The 13,870-nt window shown below is 41.6% G+C and overlaps 1 protein-coding gene across 6 annotated transcripts in view; it reads left to right on the top strand.

Annotated features, from left to right (window-relative positions):
- Sema5a (semaphorin 5A) overlaps positions 1-13,870 on the top strand; it is a 470,503-nt gene that overhangs the window by 328,551 nt on the left and 128,082 nt on the right. For all 6 annotated transcript variants that reach the window (XM_060380391.1, XM_060380386.1, XM_060380389.1 and 3 more), the window contains 3 exons: positions 1,362-1,647; positions 6,956-7,091; positions 12,645-12,849. In XM_060380391.1, the coding sequence (XP_060236374.1) occupies positions 1,362-1,647; positions 6,956-7,091; positions 12,645-12,849 (627 nt within the window). The remainder of the gene's footprint in view (positions 1-1,361; positions 1,648-6,955; positions 7,092-12,644; positions 12,850-13,870) is intronic.

Raw genomic sequence — 13,870 nt, 5'->3', positions numbered from 1 at the left:
CCCTAAAAGTGAAGCCTTGTAGATACAGTGACTCTTTCTATTAATTCTGAACAATAAAGGTTGTTGCCATGATTATACTAATTGCACCATAAAATTCTGGTGTCTAATGAATTATTTGAGTTGCCATGGAAGTAAACGAAGGAGAGGTGGAACTGCTTCCTGGAGATTTTAAAGGAAAGAATTAGGGCATGTGAGCATTTCCATTGTCATTAGGCTCAATCCCAAGTTTAGAAGATAACACTCTAAATGCTATGTGTAAAATTCTGATTCCCAAATTCCTAATAAGCTTGATGGTTAAATAAAGGCTTTGCTGTGATTTTTGCATTTCTAAATTCCACTATTTCCGCTGATTATGAGTCCATAAAGCTTCCAGACTGTTTCAACACTCATTTTCCCTCTCTGTGGATTCCCTTGGTGACCTAGAAATCAGGAAACAAGGCTTGATTGTCACAATTGTGGTTGTCACCATAGTAACCATGATGCTAAAGCTAATTCAGGGTATCAACCTTGCAGTATGAGTGTTTGATTCAGTTTTTGCCTTCAAAAAATCATTTTAAGAACCTTAGTGAAAGCATATGAATTATATCCATAACATGCATATGTGCTTAAGTGTCATTGTCTTGCACAATGGCTACTTTTGAATCCAGTATTCCCCAACAGGTTCAGTCCTCTGTATCTTATTCTCTTCCTCTCTTCCCGAAACATGAGAAAGGACCTTCAGACAGTGGGAAACACTGATCTGGAAACATGTGCTACTTGCTTGTTTGTTTTGTTTTGTTTCATTTTTAAATTTTTCTTTTATTTTTTGTGGTTACAATGTAATTAGATCATTTCCCTTTTCCCATTCCTCCCTGCAAACTCTCCCATACACCCTTCCCTGTTCTCTTTCAAGTCTAAGGCCTCTTTTGTCATTAATTGTCACATTCATATGTACATACATATATTCGTAAGTACATAAGCTTCTGTATCGTTCCAATTTTAGTATATGTGCTGCCGAAGCGAGCACAGTACATAAGCTTCTAATGGCACTACTGCCTTGCGAACATGAGTGCAGACTTAACTCGGGGTGGCTGGGAGGAGAATCACACTTTCATCTCTTAATTAGACACATGCACACCCACACATTTCCCTAGCAGGTATCGGTAAGCTGCCTGCAGAATCTCTCATTTTTCTCTTTTTTTCTTGTATGTAATTTTCTCTCTCTCTCTCTCTCTCTCTCTCTCTCTCTCTCTTTTTCTTGTATGTAATTGTTGTCAAACAGAACCATCTTTCCTTTGGGAAAAAAAAAATAAGTTTCCAGATAAGACTTTTAAAGAAAGGAATGGCATATGGCACTGATATTTTTTTCTCCCCGTTTCCAGAACCAAACTTTGTGTCTTCCTACGACATCGGAAATTTCACCTACTTCTTCTTCCGAGAAAATGCCGTGGAGCATGATTGTGGGAAGACAGTGTTCTCCAGGGCGGCCCGGGTCTGCAAGAACGACATTGGAGGGCGGTTTCTTCTGGAGGATACCTGGACCACCTTCATGAAGGCTCGCCTCAACTGCTCCAGGCCTGGAGAGGTGCCCTTCTACTACAACGAGCTGCAGGGCACCTTTTTCCTGCCGGAGCTGGACCTCATTTACGGCATCTTCACCACCAACGTGTATGTACCCGGAAGTGCGCCCTCTCTCTTCCTTCCACTTTTTCTGAAGGAGCCTTTTGTTCTTTGACCTCTGAGGGTTTAAAGTTGTTCCAGAGGAAGTTTTTTATTTTCCTAGGCTAACAGCCAAAGAACGACAAAAAGAGTCTTTTCATACGAATTAAATATTGGGTAAAGATACATGCTTTGTGGGACTTGCTTTAGGAAAGGAAAGCTAATTCAAAATATTTTTTATTTGTCCCTAGGAAAAAGTAATATCAAATTATTGTATTACGAACTGTTCCTTCCTGGTTAGTGAGTGTATTCTAGACACTCACTGTGAGGTACTGCTGGATATCAGATGCATTTTTAGTTTTAGAAAGGCCATGCATTTTTGCATAGTAAAAGCAGTATTTACTGCCTGGAAAGTCTTAGCTTTGTGATCAAATCACTCTTACCTGGACCTTTGCAACTCCTTGAAATGCAGCTGCTATTTTTCCCTCATAGCACCTTGTGTTTCTCTTAGGAGGGAAGATCCTCCAAATCTCTCAACACACAGGATAGGAAAACTTGGGAAGTCTCTAGAGCCCTTGTTCAGCTTTTCTTTGGTGGGATGGTTCATGACCCTGCATTGGCTTTCCTTTCCTGAGCTGTATGTAGTCTTGTGTGAAGTCCTCAGGAGCATCTCCTGCCTCTCTGGGAATTTTAGGGAACATGTGGGAACTCCTCTATATTAACAGTGCCGGTTATAATTCTACTGTGCAAGTTCTCGTCTGGAGCTCCAACCTGGCTTTAGACAAAAGCCAAGCCTGGCTTCCAAAGTAAAGGTTTCAAAGTAGATGCATGGAAAGTACTCATAACTGGAATACTGACCCACATCCCTGGCTTTATTCCTGTTTCATTGTTGAAGGCTGACCTGAATTCTGGGAAATCTTATCTCTGCCCAAACTAGGCAATGGGTTACCCTGTGATGTTTTCTCCACTCTCTCTGTACTTTTCCTTAATGTTGACATGTGTATGTACATATGTGTGATGTGTGTTCAGAAGTGCATGCATATGTATTCAAACATGGATGGGTATACATGTTTCCAGCATGCATGTGCATGAGCTTGGAGGCCCAGTGTTGAGATTGGATGTCTTCTCCCATCTGCTTTATTTCTTGAAGCAAGGTCTCTCACTGAAGTCAGAGCAAGCCAATCCTGGGCATTCTTTCTAGCCAGCCCGTCCCAGGGAATTCAGACCTTCCGCCATGGCCTCCAACTTCATTTTCCTCTACTCTTGCCATGAGTGTCCATCCATGTTCACTGGATATAAGCATTCACTGCACGTTCTTCTCTCATTATGAAGTTAGAAAACTGTAGTATGGGGCTGGCTTGCCACCTCTCCCTTCACAGTGACCACCTCTGTTGTAGATCTGCTTTTCAACCCCAGAATCATTTTTACTACTGGAGGATTTTCTTTTTCATAAAAAAACAATTTATGGTTTCTAAAGTTGATTTGCTGCCCAAAATCTTGTTTAAGAAACAGTGTCGGCTGCACAAGATGAATGTTCAGTGGCTCAACTGACATCAATTTTAAACACTGTGGGAGCTTGGCTTATTTAGCTGTCCATTCGCTGGCTCTGAACCAGAAATAACAACAACAAAAGCTCCTATTTCAAAAGTTCTTTTGGGACTATATCTGTGGAATTCCAAGCTGGGTCCATTGCAGTGGTTCTCAACCTTCCCAATGCTACAACACTTAATACAGCTCCTCATGTTGTGGTGACCCCTCCCCCAACCATAAAATTATTTAGTTGCTCCTTTATAATTCCAATTTGCTACCATTATGAATCATAATGCAAATATCTGAAATGCAAAATATCTGTGGGGGTCATGACCCACAAGTCGAGAACAAATGATTTAGAGGGGTAAAAGTGTTTCAAGTATTGTTTTGGGTCACAAGTGTTCACCACACCAGAAGCCATCCAACATCAACTTCTGTCCAGATAGACAAGACTCCCCATCACACTTGCTCTGTTATTCGCCAACTTCATAATATGCCTCACTCCTCTTTCCTTTCATGGCTTGGCTTTCATCCTAGCTTTTCAGCATAGAGCAACATTATTGAAGAGCAAGAGAGAGGAAGAAAAAGGGAGGCAGTAATGAAGGAAGGGAGACAGAGATAGACATTCTCTAACTTCAGTTAGAAACTATAACTTTATGTGGCTGTTTCTTAGCACTGAAGAGAGGATTGCCAGTTTAGCCTTTTTTTTTTTTCTTTTTCTTTTTTTTTTTTTTTGAACTGGGGACTGTGGAGTTTTCTTAACTTTAGGCATGAGTGGACTTCATGAAATGGGTTACTACTGCAATGTTTGTTTGCTTTGAGGGTTTTTGTGTTTACTATCATGATGATTGAGAGCTAGGAGATAGCTCGGCAGAGAAGGCATTAGAAACTTTTGTATAAGATCAGAGTTTGGTTCCCATCATCCACATGACACTTCACAACTATCTTCAACCCTAGTTACAGAAGATCTGATGCTGTTTCTGGTCTCTGTGGGTACCAAGAATGCATATGGTTCACATATACATGCATGCATATATACATACAGAAAGATATCATACACATAAAATAAAAAGAAGTAATGATTTTTTAAAGTTGGTGTCTAACCACTATTGCTGTAATAGTGTATAGAGAGTATGTGAACTATACAATATAGTTTAATATATGTAAGTATAAAGATGTTTGGGGGTTCTTAAAAAGGTTTTGATTGTCCTGTTCTTCTAAGGGAGTTAATAAGTATAAGAACCTTTTGAAACCTCTTCTACTTTAGTTGGAAACAGAATTTAAGACCCTGTAATTCTACAGTAACCAAGTGAGTCCCTGGCATCATTATAAAAATTAATTATTATTACTTTTTAAAATTTAGGTGTATGTGTGTACTTATGTGCACTACATACATGCAAGTGACCGTGAAGGCCAGGAGAAGGATTCAAATCCCTTGGAAGTAGAGCTACAGGCAGCAGCTGTGAGCCACCCAGAAAGGGTGTGGGGAACTAAACTCAGTATGGCTGCAGGAGCCGTAAGAACTCTTAACTGCTGAGCCACCTATCCAGCCAGCCCCATGCCAGCATCATTTTCATCACTTAGGCTTTAAACAACGTTATGAGATAATATCCAGTACTGAATGACCCCACACAATCTCCTTGACTGCTCGTGGAGGCCAGATAGAATACCTATGTTCCAAAGATAGGCTAACCAATACTGGTTCCAGTTTTAAATAACTTATCCAGAGGTTAATGTAGTCCTGTAGCGCTGTGTGGGGTCCACATGCCTGAGAGGGACACCCTACAAAAGGAACTGGGTATATGCTTTAATTTCTCTAGGCTGAGAGGACCCAAGAAGATAGATAAGATAGACTGGAAGAAAATGATGGAAAAGGGGCCATCGTGTAACTCATACAAGCCCTCGCTTCCCCACCTGTCTCTTTCAGAATAAGCGACACAGAGAGAAGACAGTGGGTGGGTGCCAAACCAATGCAATGCCCAACAGGGTTGTAGAGAAGTGTACCTTTCGCCAACTCAGACCAGCAGCTGCTAGGACTTCCAAGGGAGGCTCTGAGCTGACGTCCATGTCCACAGCATCGCAATTCAGAGTAATTTATTGTTTCTAACGAGAAGAGCATGTAGTTGTTATGTCACCATGAATCAACATCGCAACACAGCCAAGGAAATAGACTTGGGTGTCATGTAGAAAGTAGGAGATGTCTGCTTCACCCTCTGTAGCCTGTAGCGTGGGTTGCTTCATCTCTGTGTCTGCCCATAACCTGAGGGTCATTTTAGAATCTGTAGGCTCACTGTGAAAAATTAGTGCTTAGCAAGAGGCCCAGGGTGATATTATTATTATTATTATTATTATTATTATTATTATTACTATGGATGCCCCATCTTCTGTCAGGTATCTGGAGGGGGTTAGATCTTGTTGTCCTTTGTATCTGCTCTTGACCCAGGATAGATGTTTCTCTGAGTATCCAGCCATATGTCCCAAGTCTGTTTGCTCCCGGAACCTCAGAGAGATTCCTGTTCTACTTTTCCAAAGATGCTGAAAAGAAAGATAAAGGCAGTAGTATGAATAAATCCAGATTAAGCATTCACTTCTTTTTAATCTTCTGCACCAGAAGCATCTGGGCTCCACATGGGACTCTGCTCAGTGCTGGACTCCCAGAAAAAAAATAAATTCATGTTCTATAAGATGTTCTTGAGTAGCTTTTCACAGAACTCCCACTAAGAACTGAAATCCTGATCTTTGTTGCAATGCAGCCAGGGTGCTGCTCCCTGTCTCTGACCAGGTGTCAGGATCCCACTGAGCAGGCTCCATTTCTCTTACAGGGACATGTCTTTTACCTTATAAAGTTATCAAGATTGTATTCAAGTTAGGGAAGTCTGTAAAGTTGTGTCCTTCCTTCCTTGTTGTTTGCCCGATAGTGAGGTTTGAAGTTCTGTAAGTCTTGTAATTTTTTTTTCTCTAAGATGTAGAAAAAACACTGACTTATTTCTGACAAAATATTGGCTCAGTGAATTAATATGGAAAATACATTCGTGCCTCTCATTTGGTCTTCATTTTCCTTTGAGAACCATAGCCCAGCTTGAAATGCAAATTCGAGAAAGAAGCATTTGCCATCCCCATGCTTAATCAAAGAGCACTGACCTCTGAGAGCCTTCTGCCTACAGCTTTCCAGTAGAGCCCGAATTCTGAATCAAGGCTTCAAAATTTCATGTCAGTGCTCTGTTAATTTTTTTTTCTTACTGACCCTTTAGATTTACAGTCTCTTTAAAATAATAAATCAGACAAATCTGACAGGCATTCACTGCAAAAAAACTTTCAGTTATATTCTTAAAAGAATGACAAACACAAATACCTGGAGAGTTAATAGGAAAAAAAGGGGGGGGGGACAGCCATCTACCACCTAAAGTAACCAGATAGTTGGAAGAGGGAAGTGGCAATATAGATGGAATATTCCACCCACTGGAAGACAAAGCCTCTTTCCTCCAGAATTTAAAATTCAGGAAGCTTTTCAAATCTCTTGTTGTTCCTGTTGTAGCTGAGTGAATTTAGCCCCAGCTGGCAGGGTCATATTGGTTATGTATCCTTAGTTCATTATCTGCATGTTTGCTTTTACATGAAAAAAATCTCGAGGCAGCCCGAGGCATTGCCCTGACTTCCTTCTCTTGGTATACATAAGAGTCTAGAGCTTGAAATACCTAAAGGCAGATGCTACCACAGTGATCAGTGGAAGTCAGCGGTCACTGATGGGCTCTGACCAGCCTATTCCTTCTCCTTTCTCATTCTCCAGGAACAGCATTGCTGCCTCTGCTGTATGTGTCTTCAACCTGAGCGCCATCTCACAGGCCTTCAATGGACCCTTCAAGTACCAAGAGAACTCTCGTTCAGCCTGGCTGCCTTATCCCAACCCCAACCCCAATTTTCAGGTAATCTCAGGGGAAAGGGGCGTTCTGAGTGTCCGTTAAGAATGTAGAAACCCAACGTTGAAAACCTAAGCAATTAAAATTTGGTTGCACACACAGTGCAGCTGCAGTCTCCTAGCCCCTGGGGGACAGCACCACCCGTGGCTTAGCTAATGTCAATAGAACATAGTCCTTTGTGGACTACGGCGCCTAGACAAGAAAAAGGGGGCCTTTTGTGAGTTATGATGACTGATCCTTAACTGAAAAAGGGCAGTCTTCTGCAGTGGGCTAGGAATCCAGGCTTCAATTAGTACTAATGATGATGGACTGTGTCCCCCAAATCTCTGATCCCTAATGAATGGTGTTCCAATGAATAGGGCCCAGGGCACAGAGCACTGGGTCCTGACAAACAGAATTAGAGCTTTAATTGGCAAGTATGGTGAGGCTTCCTGTTGGGAAGGTGGATTGTGGCAGTGGCTGCTGAGAAAAGAGGCCTGGCTGATGTTGATTCATCTTTCAACCACCCAATTAAAAGATTCAAGCTGTGGTATGCTTTGTGAGTCATCCCACCTCCGATGCTCAGAAGGAGCAGAGACCCAGGGATAGAGCTATTTACTTTGTTTGTTCAGATAACAGATGTATTCATCTGCTTGAGCTGCTGTAACAAAATGCCACAGTTTATATGGTATTTTAAAAAAGCAAAAGAAAACCACCATCTATTTTACCACAGTTTTGTAGACTACACCTTCAGGGTCAATATGAGAGTGGGATCATTTTCTGGGTAGGTGTTAAAGATGTCGAATTTTTCCTTGTATCATCCCTTAGAAGAAAGACTCATCCCTGGTGCTCCTTTCTCCACCCGTTGGGTCAGAGCATGATTCATATGGCACTGAATGCATCCTAGAGGTCCTATCTTCAACTACTGCCATGCTGAGAAATAGATTCCACATATGAATTTGGGCACAGCACAAACAAGAGCAGCCTTCCCTGTAGGCCAGCTATGACTGAAACAGACAAAAATTTAACATCACCAAGCTCCAGATACTTTGTCCAATGTGTCACATGTATAAACATACATGTGGCATCAACACCACATGAGTGACATTGTTCTATGCATACAGAGAGGGGCATGGAGTCTTGAGGCAGGTCAAGTAGACACATCTGATTATTGATGCTACATTTACCAACAAAGGCAAAATTCTGATTTCAACCAACTAAATGTCTTAGTAAGGATCATTGATCAGTAATATAATTGAATCCTTCCTTCCAAATTTGGTTGGTTTGTCATCCCAAATCATAAAACCTGTGATTTCCAAGGACACTAGGCTTAAGAAAAAGTTCAAATTTTCACACTTAGGTTTTCATAAGAGTCAGTCAATTACAATTGAACTTTTTTCTTCATTTGTTGACTATTTTAAGATTTTTGACAGAGAAGGGGGTAAGAATAAGATAACTACATTGCATATCATATTTGCCCTTTACTGCTCTCCTTGGGCAAAGTGTTTTAGCATCTTCTCATGACTTTCTTAATAAAAAGGGGAGAGAGGGATACAAATAAACTTTGGAAGAGTCAGTCAAGTTACATTATTGCTGAACGGTGCATTCTATCGAAAGGGCCCATGAGAACCATCTCTCTGGAGTCTTCTGTGTGTTACATGTTGAGTAATGATACATTTTGACAGACTTCGTTTGTAATATAAATAAGAAAATATATTATCCCTTTTTAAAAATCTGTTTTATTAAGTCCTGAAGCTTAGAGAAAAAGCAAAACCACTTGAATTTATAGCATCTTCCATTGCATTATTGTTGGATTACTGCTGTCCACAATGAACTGAGTCGGCAAAGTTTATAATCCTTTATAAACTCCACACAGCATGTATCTTTTAGCCCATGCATCCGGATATATCCATAGTACATGTAAGTTTCCTCGTGTGTTACAATGCCAGAGTCATACTGAAGGGCTTGCTTTCATCTATTAGTGGAAGCAGGTCCATGCTGAACAGTGAAGGAGCCATGCACAGAGATGGCACACATGCCACTTAATAAGCTGGCTCTTATTACATCATCCTCTGAGCATAGATTTAAAACTTCCAGGAAGCTAAAGTTACAGATTATGATGGTAGTGCTGGTGTGTGTCTGTGTGTGTGTGTGTGTGTGTGTGTGTGTGTGTACTGTGTGTGTGTCCTATTACAGATGTGTGTGTCCTACTACAGATGTGTGTATCTATTTCTAGATGTGTTTAATAGCTACATTGTTATAGGTTCCTGACTGATATTCAGGCTCTCACCCAGACTGGCCAAGCATGGGAACTCATTTTGCACTAAAGATCCCTCTATTAGACATATATGTAGCCCATCATTGACAATAAGTAATGATTATATTTATATTTATTATAGTTTATTATTGTTGTTGTTATTTTGGTTCTCCTTTGACAACTAGAATTTTATATAGCACTCATATAACAGGAAAACATATGAATTGACTGGAGGAACTGGGTCAGGAAAAAAGATCTAGGAAGAGATATACATATTTCAAAAGCTCAATTAAAACCCACAACACAGCAAAAGCTACTAGTAAACCTTAGTGCCATTTGTCTGCCTTAGTAGAGGTAGAATATCTTGAGCCCCATAAAATCATTAGCCACTTAAAAAACTGCCAGACACAGTCGCAGAAAGCTGGGCGACAGGCTCCAGAACCTTTCACGGGCTTTATCACCAACAATCAGAAATGATGCAGCCAAAATGGAAAAAATTGGGAGTGCAGGGGCAGTCAGAGAAGGGAAGCCTGCTTGGGAACCACAGGCTGAGATTTAGCAGCATCCTGAGGCTCCACGTATGCTCACATGTCTTGGCAGCATGATGTGAAGGAGCAGGGGCCAGTGGGCAGAGGCACCACAAAAGACATCTAGAGTAGGACGAAGTTAGTCCGTTTTGATCGTGATCATCAAACGTGGGTGTGTTGGAACAGGGATGGCCGTGATGCCCTCGAAACAGATAGCACACAAGCATGTCTTGTTTTCCTAGCAATACAGTTACTGATCCTGTTTGAACACGCGTTGGCACAACAACTGCTGCAGGCTGTAAGGAGGAGCAAGCTACGCTCTTTCCATTTGTGTGGTTTCCTTTTGCATGGGGGCCCCAGAATAGCGCAGTTTCTAAGAGTAGCTAGGGCAGACCAGTGAATAAGGCTCAGCTGGACAATTTTCAGCCCTTAGATTGAGCTGCATAGGTGAGGTGCTTTGTAGCAAAATATACAACCAGTAAATTTGAATAATTCCAAATATTGGAAAGAGAACCTTGGGGTGAAGTGTTTATTATAGGATAGCAACAGGAAAGAAGTGGCAGAAAACACTGCAAATACAGTTAGTTCATGACAAGACAGGCAGGCAACTTGCAGGAAACATGGTCTCCAGGAATAAAAATGGTCCTTCTCAGCACTCTGAATTCCCCGCAGCCTCCTGTATCTATTTTCCAAGGCCAGTAGGAGGTTGTTGCTTTTAGGCTACACTTCGGGGTTTCCAGCATGGCGTTTGTTTTAAAGCACCATGCATATATCAGCAGTACTTTTATGTGACTGAAGCCAGCAGGTAGGTCATTGTTGCTGCCCACGCCTCCTGCATTGCCTCTGACTTCAGTGCAAGCTGGCCACAGTCAGTCTCCTTCAGAACTAGCTCTTGCCTGGAAAGGCTGCAGAGCCAGAGGTGATATTTTTGACTTTTGAAAACTATTTTCGGGGGCTTGGCGAGACGGCTCAGCTTTTAAGACCATGCACTGCCTTTGCAGAGGATGCAAGTTCAATTCCCAGAACCCACATGAAGTAACACTTAAAAGTAATAACAACTAACATATTAAAAAAAAAAAAACATTCCGTATAGCCAATGTGCCCGTGATCAGAGTGTTCTTGTTAAGATGCTATTTATTCCCAGACCCTGAAGCAACTGCATTGTGGAATTATTTGTTCATCTATCTGTCCTGTTATTCATTCACTTATTCCTCTCTGGAGACCACAGCTCCGTGGAACATGGATATCCTGCATGCTTTAAGACAGATGCAGTTACAATTGGTTGGATCGCTTCTGAGCTATCAGGAATGTTGTCTCATTCCTGGCATTTACAACGACTTTAATTTAAAAAGCACTTTCGTCTCATTACCTGAGTTTTCACATCAGCCATGAGACATGAGACAGGAGCAGAGCTGCAGTGCTCCTACCATTTAGCATTTGCGGAGACAAACTGAGAGGCCAGGCCTTCCTTGAGGCCACAGATCATCTTCTGCAGGTCTCAGCCTTACCCTGAACACATCCTTTACATGATGCCAAGGTGTTCCTAACAAGTGTGTAGAATTAAGTCAATCACAGGACTAGTTGTGTGCAGTTCATTTTCCACCAGGTTTCTCTAACTCCGCGATCAGCCTATCATTTTATGGCACATAGGGTATTTTATCAAGTTCTATGAAAATATAATGTACTTTCAAAAGGCAATCTCCATCTTATATGCCTGGACCTCTAACCTGTTATAAAAGCCAAGTATTGGAAAGGACATGTTATAAATGGTAGTTTCAGGCAGAATAGACCCCATCACCAGTGCTAGAGAGAGTGCTGCTAAGGACCCCACTTTCTATACCAGATTTTAAAGTTTATAAAGAAAATGAGAAAGGCTGGCAGTAAGTTTCTGCTTCTGAGCTGGCTCTGAGAATTCTGTGTTCTCTTTCCCACAAGCTCTCTTAACTTGTCCTTGCTACTGTTGTTTGAAACCCTTGTCAACCTCGTTCCAGCATAACCCTGAGATTAATTCCCAACAGTTTCTGGGCTTGCTTTCCCCCTGTGTATTCCATATCAGCTTCATAATATTGTCACTTCCTACAAATTGTTCCTTCCTTCCTCTTTCTCCATTTCCCTCCTCCCTGCCTTTCTCATCCTTCCTCTCCCCACTGCTTTTGTCTTCTTCTCTCATTACCAACTTGCTGTCTTCAGTGGCAAATTCTCAGGTTCTGACCTATTTTTTAAAATCTCCTCTAACTGTAAAATCAAGTCAACTTAGACCAGTCATAGTATTTCTGTAGCCCACGTGAGTGATACTGTTTCCAGATTAAGATAAGCACCAAGGTATCACTATGGAGTTCAGAGTTGCTTATGAACCAACCTGCTGTGATAGCAAGAAAATACATACGTCTATATGTGCTCAACTGTGCATATTCAGTGTCAGTTCAACTTCAGATACAATTGTATTGCAATTCAACAGGCAGCTACTAAGAGGCCTGACAGACCAGTAGGAGATTCGCTACATCTGCTGTTCAACTTCAAATCAACAATAATGCCTTCTCCATTTTAAGATGTCTCATATCCTCTCTACCATCCATCGAGAGATTCCAAATATGATGAGTTTCCACCTGTAGTTGGAGAACAGGAGGGATGAGAGGATGAATGGAGGTGGAAGGATTGAGTCATTTACACACTCAGTCATGCATCATGGCTTAGTCAGTTTGCAGCTTGCTCTGTTTACCCCTCCATCTAGTAGCCAAATTAGCTGTGGGCCTCCAGGTGGCTGGCTTTTATAATATGGCCTGTCTTCCCTTGCAGTGCGGCACCATGGACCAGGGCCTGTATGTAAACCTGACAGAGAGAAACCTACAAGATGCTCAGAAGTTCATTCTGATGCATGAGGTGGTGCAGCCAGTGACCACGGTGCCCGCCTTCATGGAGGACAACAGCCGCTTCTCCCACATGGCCGTGGACGTTGTGCAAGGCAGAGACACCCTTGTCCACATCATCTATCTGGCCACAGGTAGGAACTCTGCCTTCCTTTAGGTGGTTTTCTGCCATCTTCTCATTCCATGTCTTAAATTCCAAACACTCAGCTTCAAGCGTAGCCATGTGTCTGTGTTCTGTCACAACAAGCAGAACCCAGAACCCACGATGCATGCTCATCCTTGTCAACCTATACATTCCTCTTAGAAATCTTACTTGCACTCTCTCTTGACTATGTTAGTCAGGAATTTAGATAAGGAGACAGTGCCTCCTTTCTTAACTATTTTTGTTCTTCAGTAGCTTTTGGTATGACTAGATAAGACAATAGAATGCTTTGTTAGAAGATTCTGCTGGGTGAAAGGTTTTCCAGAGATTTTTATGCTCGCTCATTTCTGATTGATGCACAGGAGTGCTCACTGCAAACTGTTCCTGACAAAAGTCCATGGAAATTTTTGAGGAAAGAAACCACACTGCAAGTGTTTGATATGCAGGGCAGGAAGAGTGCTTATCAAACTGTAGATGGCAAGTAGACTTCTTTAGAGTCCAAAGTAAATGTTGAGTGGAAAGCATGCTCTATCTCCCCTGTATTACACTGATAGAGCAAGGTGCATGGCCCTGCCTTGGAAACTGTCTTCGCTCTATCTTTCTAGACCCAGACAAATAGATCTTGCTATGGAATGTATCCCACCCACTCTTTTGCTAGTGTGGTATATACTTGGCACTTCCTCACAAAATATGGTTACCTTTTTATGTGGTTGCGAATACTGTATTATTCCTTTATTGAAATTTCTCAATATATAATTGTGTGTTTATTACTCATGAAATTGCAATGATTTGTTGTCTTTCACTGTCTTTTGACTTTATTTGGCATGCTGAGGGTATATGGTGAGCAGATTGTTACCATCCTGCTCTCCTGGGGCTCACACTCTTAAAGGGACATGCAGGTAATAAACCAACCAGTAAGTAAAACACATCACCAAAAAAGTGATGAAGAACTGATGAGATAGGTACCAGTAGGGGGATGTGGTGATAAGTATGCCTGGGAGGCTCCTGTTTCT

This window comes from Meriones unguiculatus, chromosome 3 (genome assembly GCF_030254825.1).
Source record: "Meriones unguiculatus strain TT.TT164.6M chromosome 3, Bangor_MerUng_6.1, whole genome shotgun sequence".
NCBI classification, from domain to species: Eukaryota; Metazoa; Chordata; class Mammalia; order Rodentia; family Muridae; genus Meriones; species Meriones unguiculatus.
Note: the sequence above shows the minus strand (reverse complement) of the source record. Positions and strands in the feature narration are given on the sequence as shown.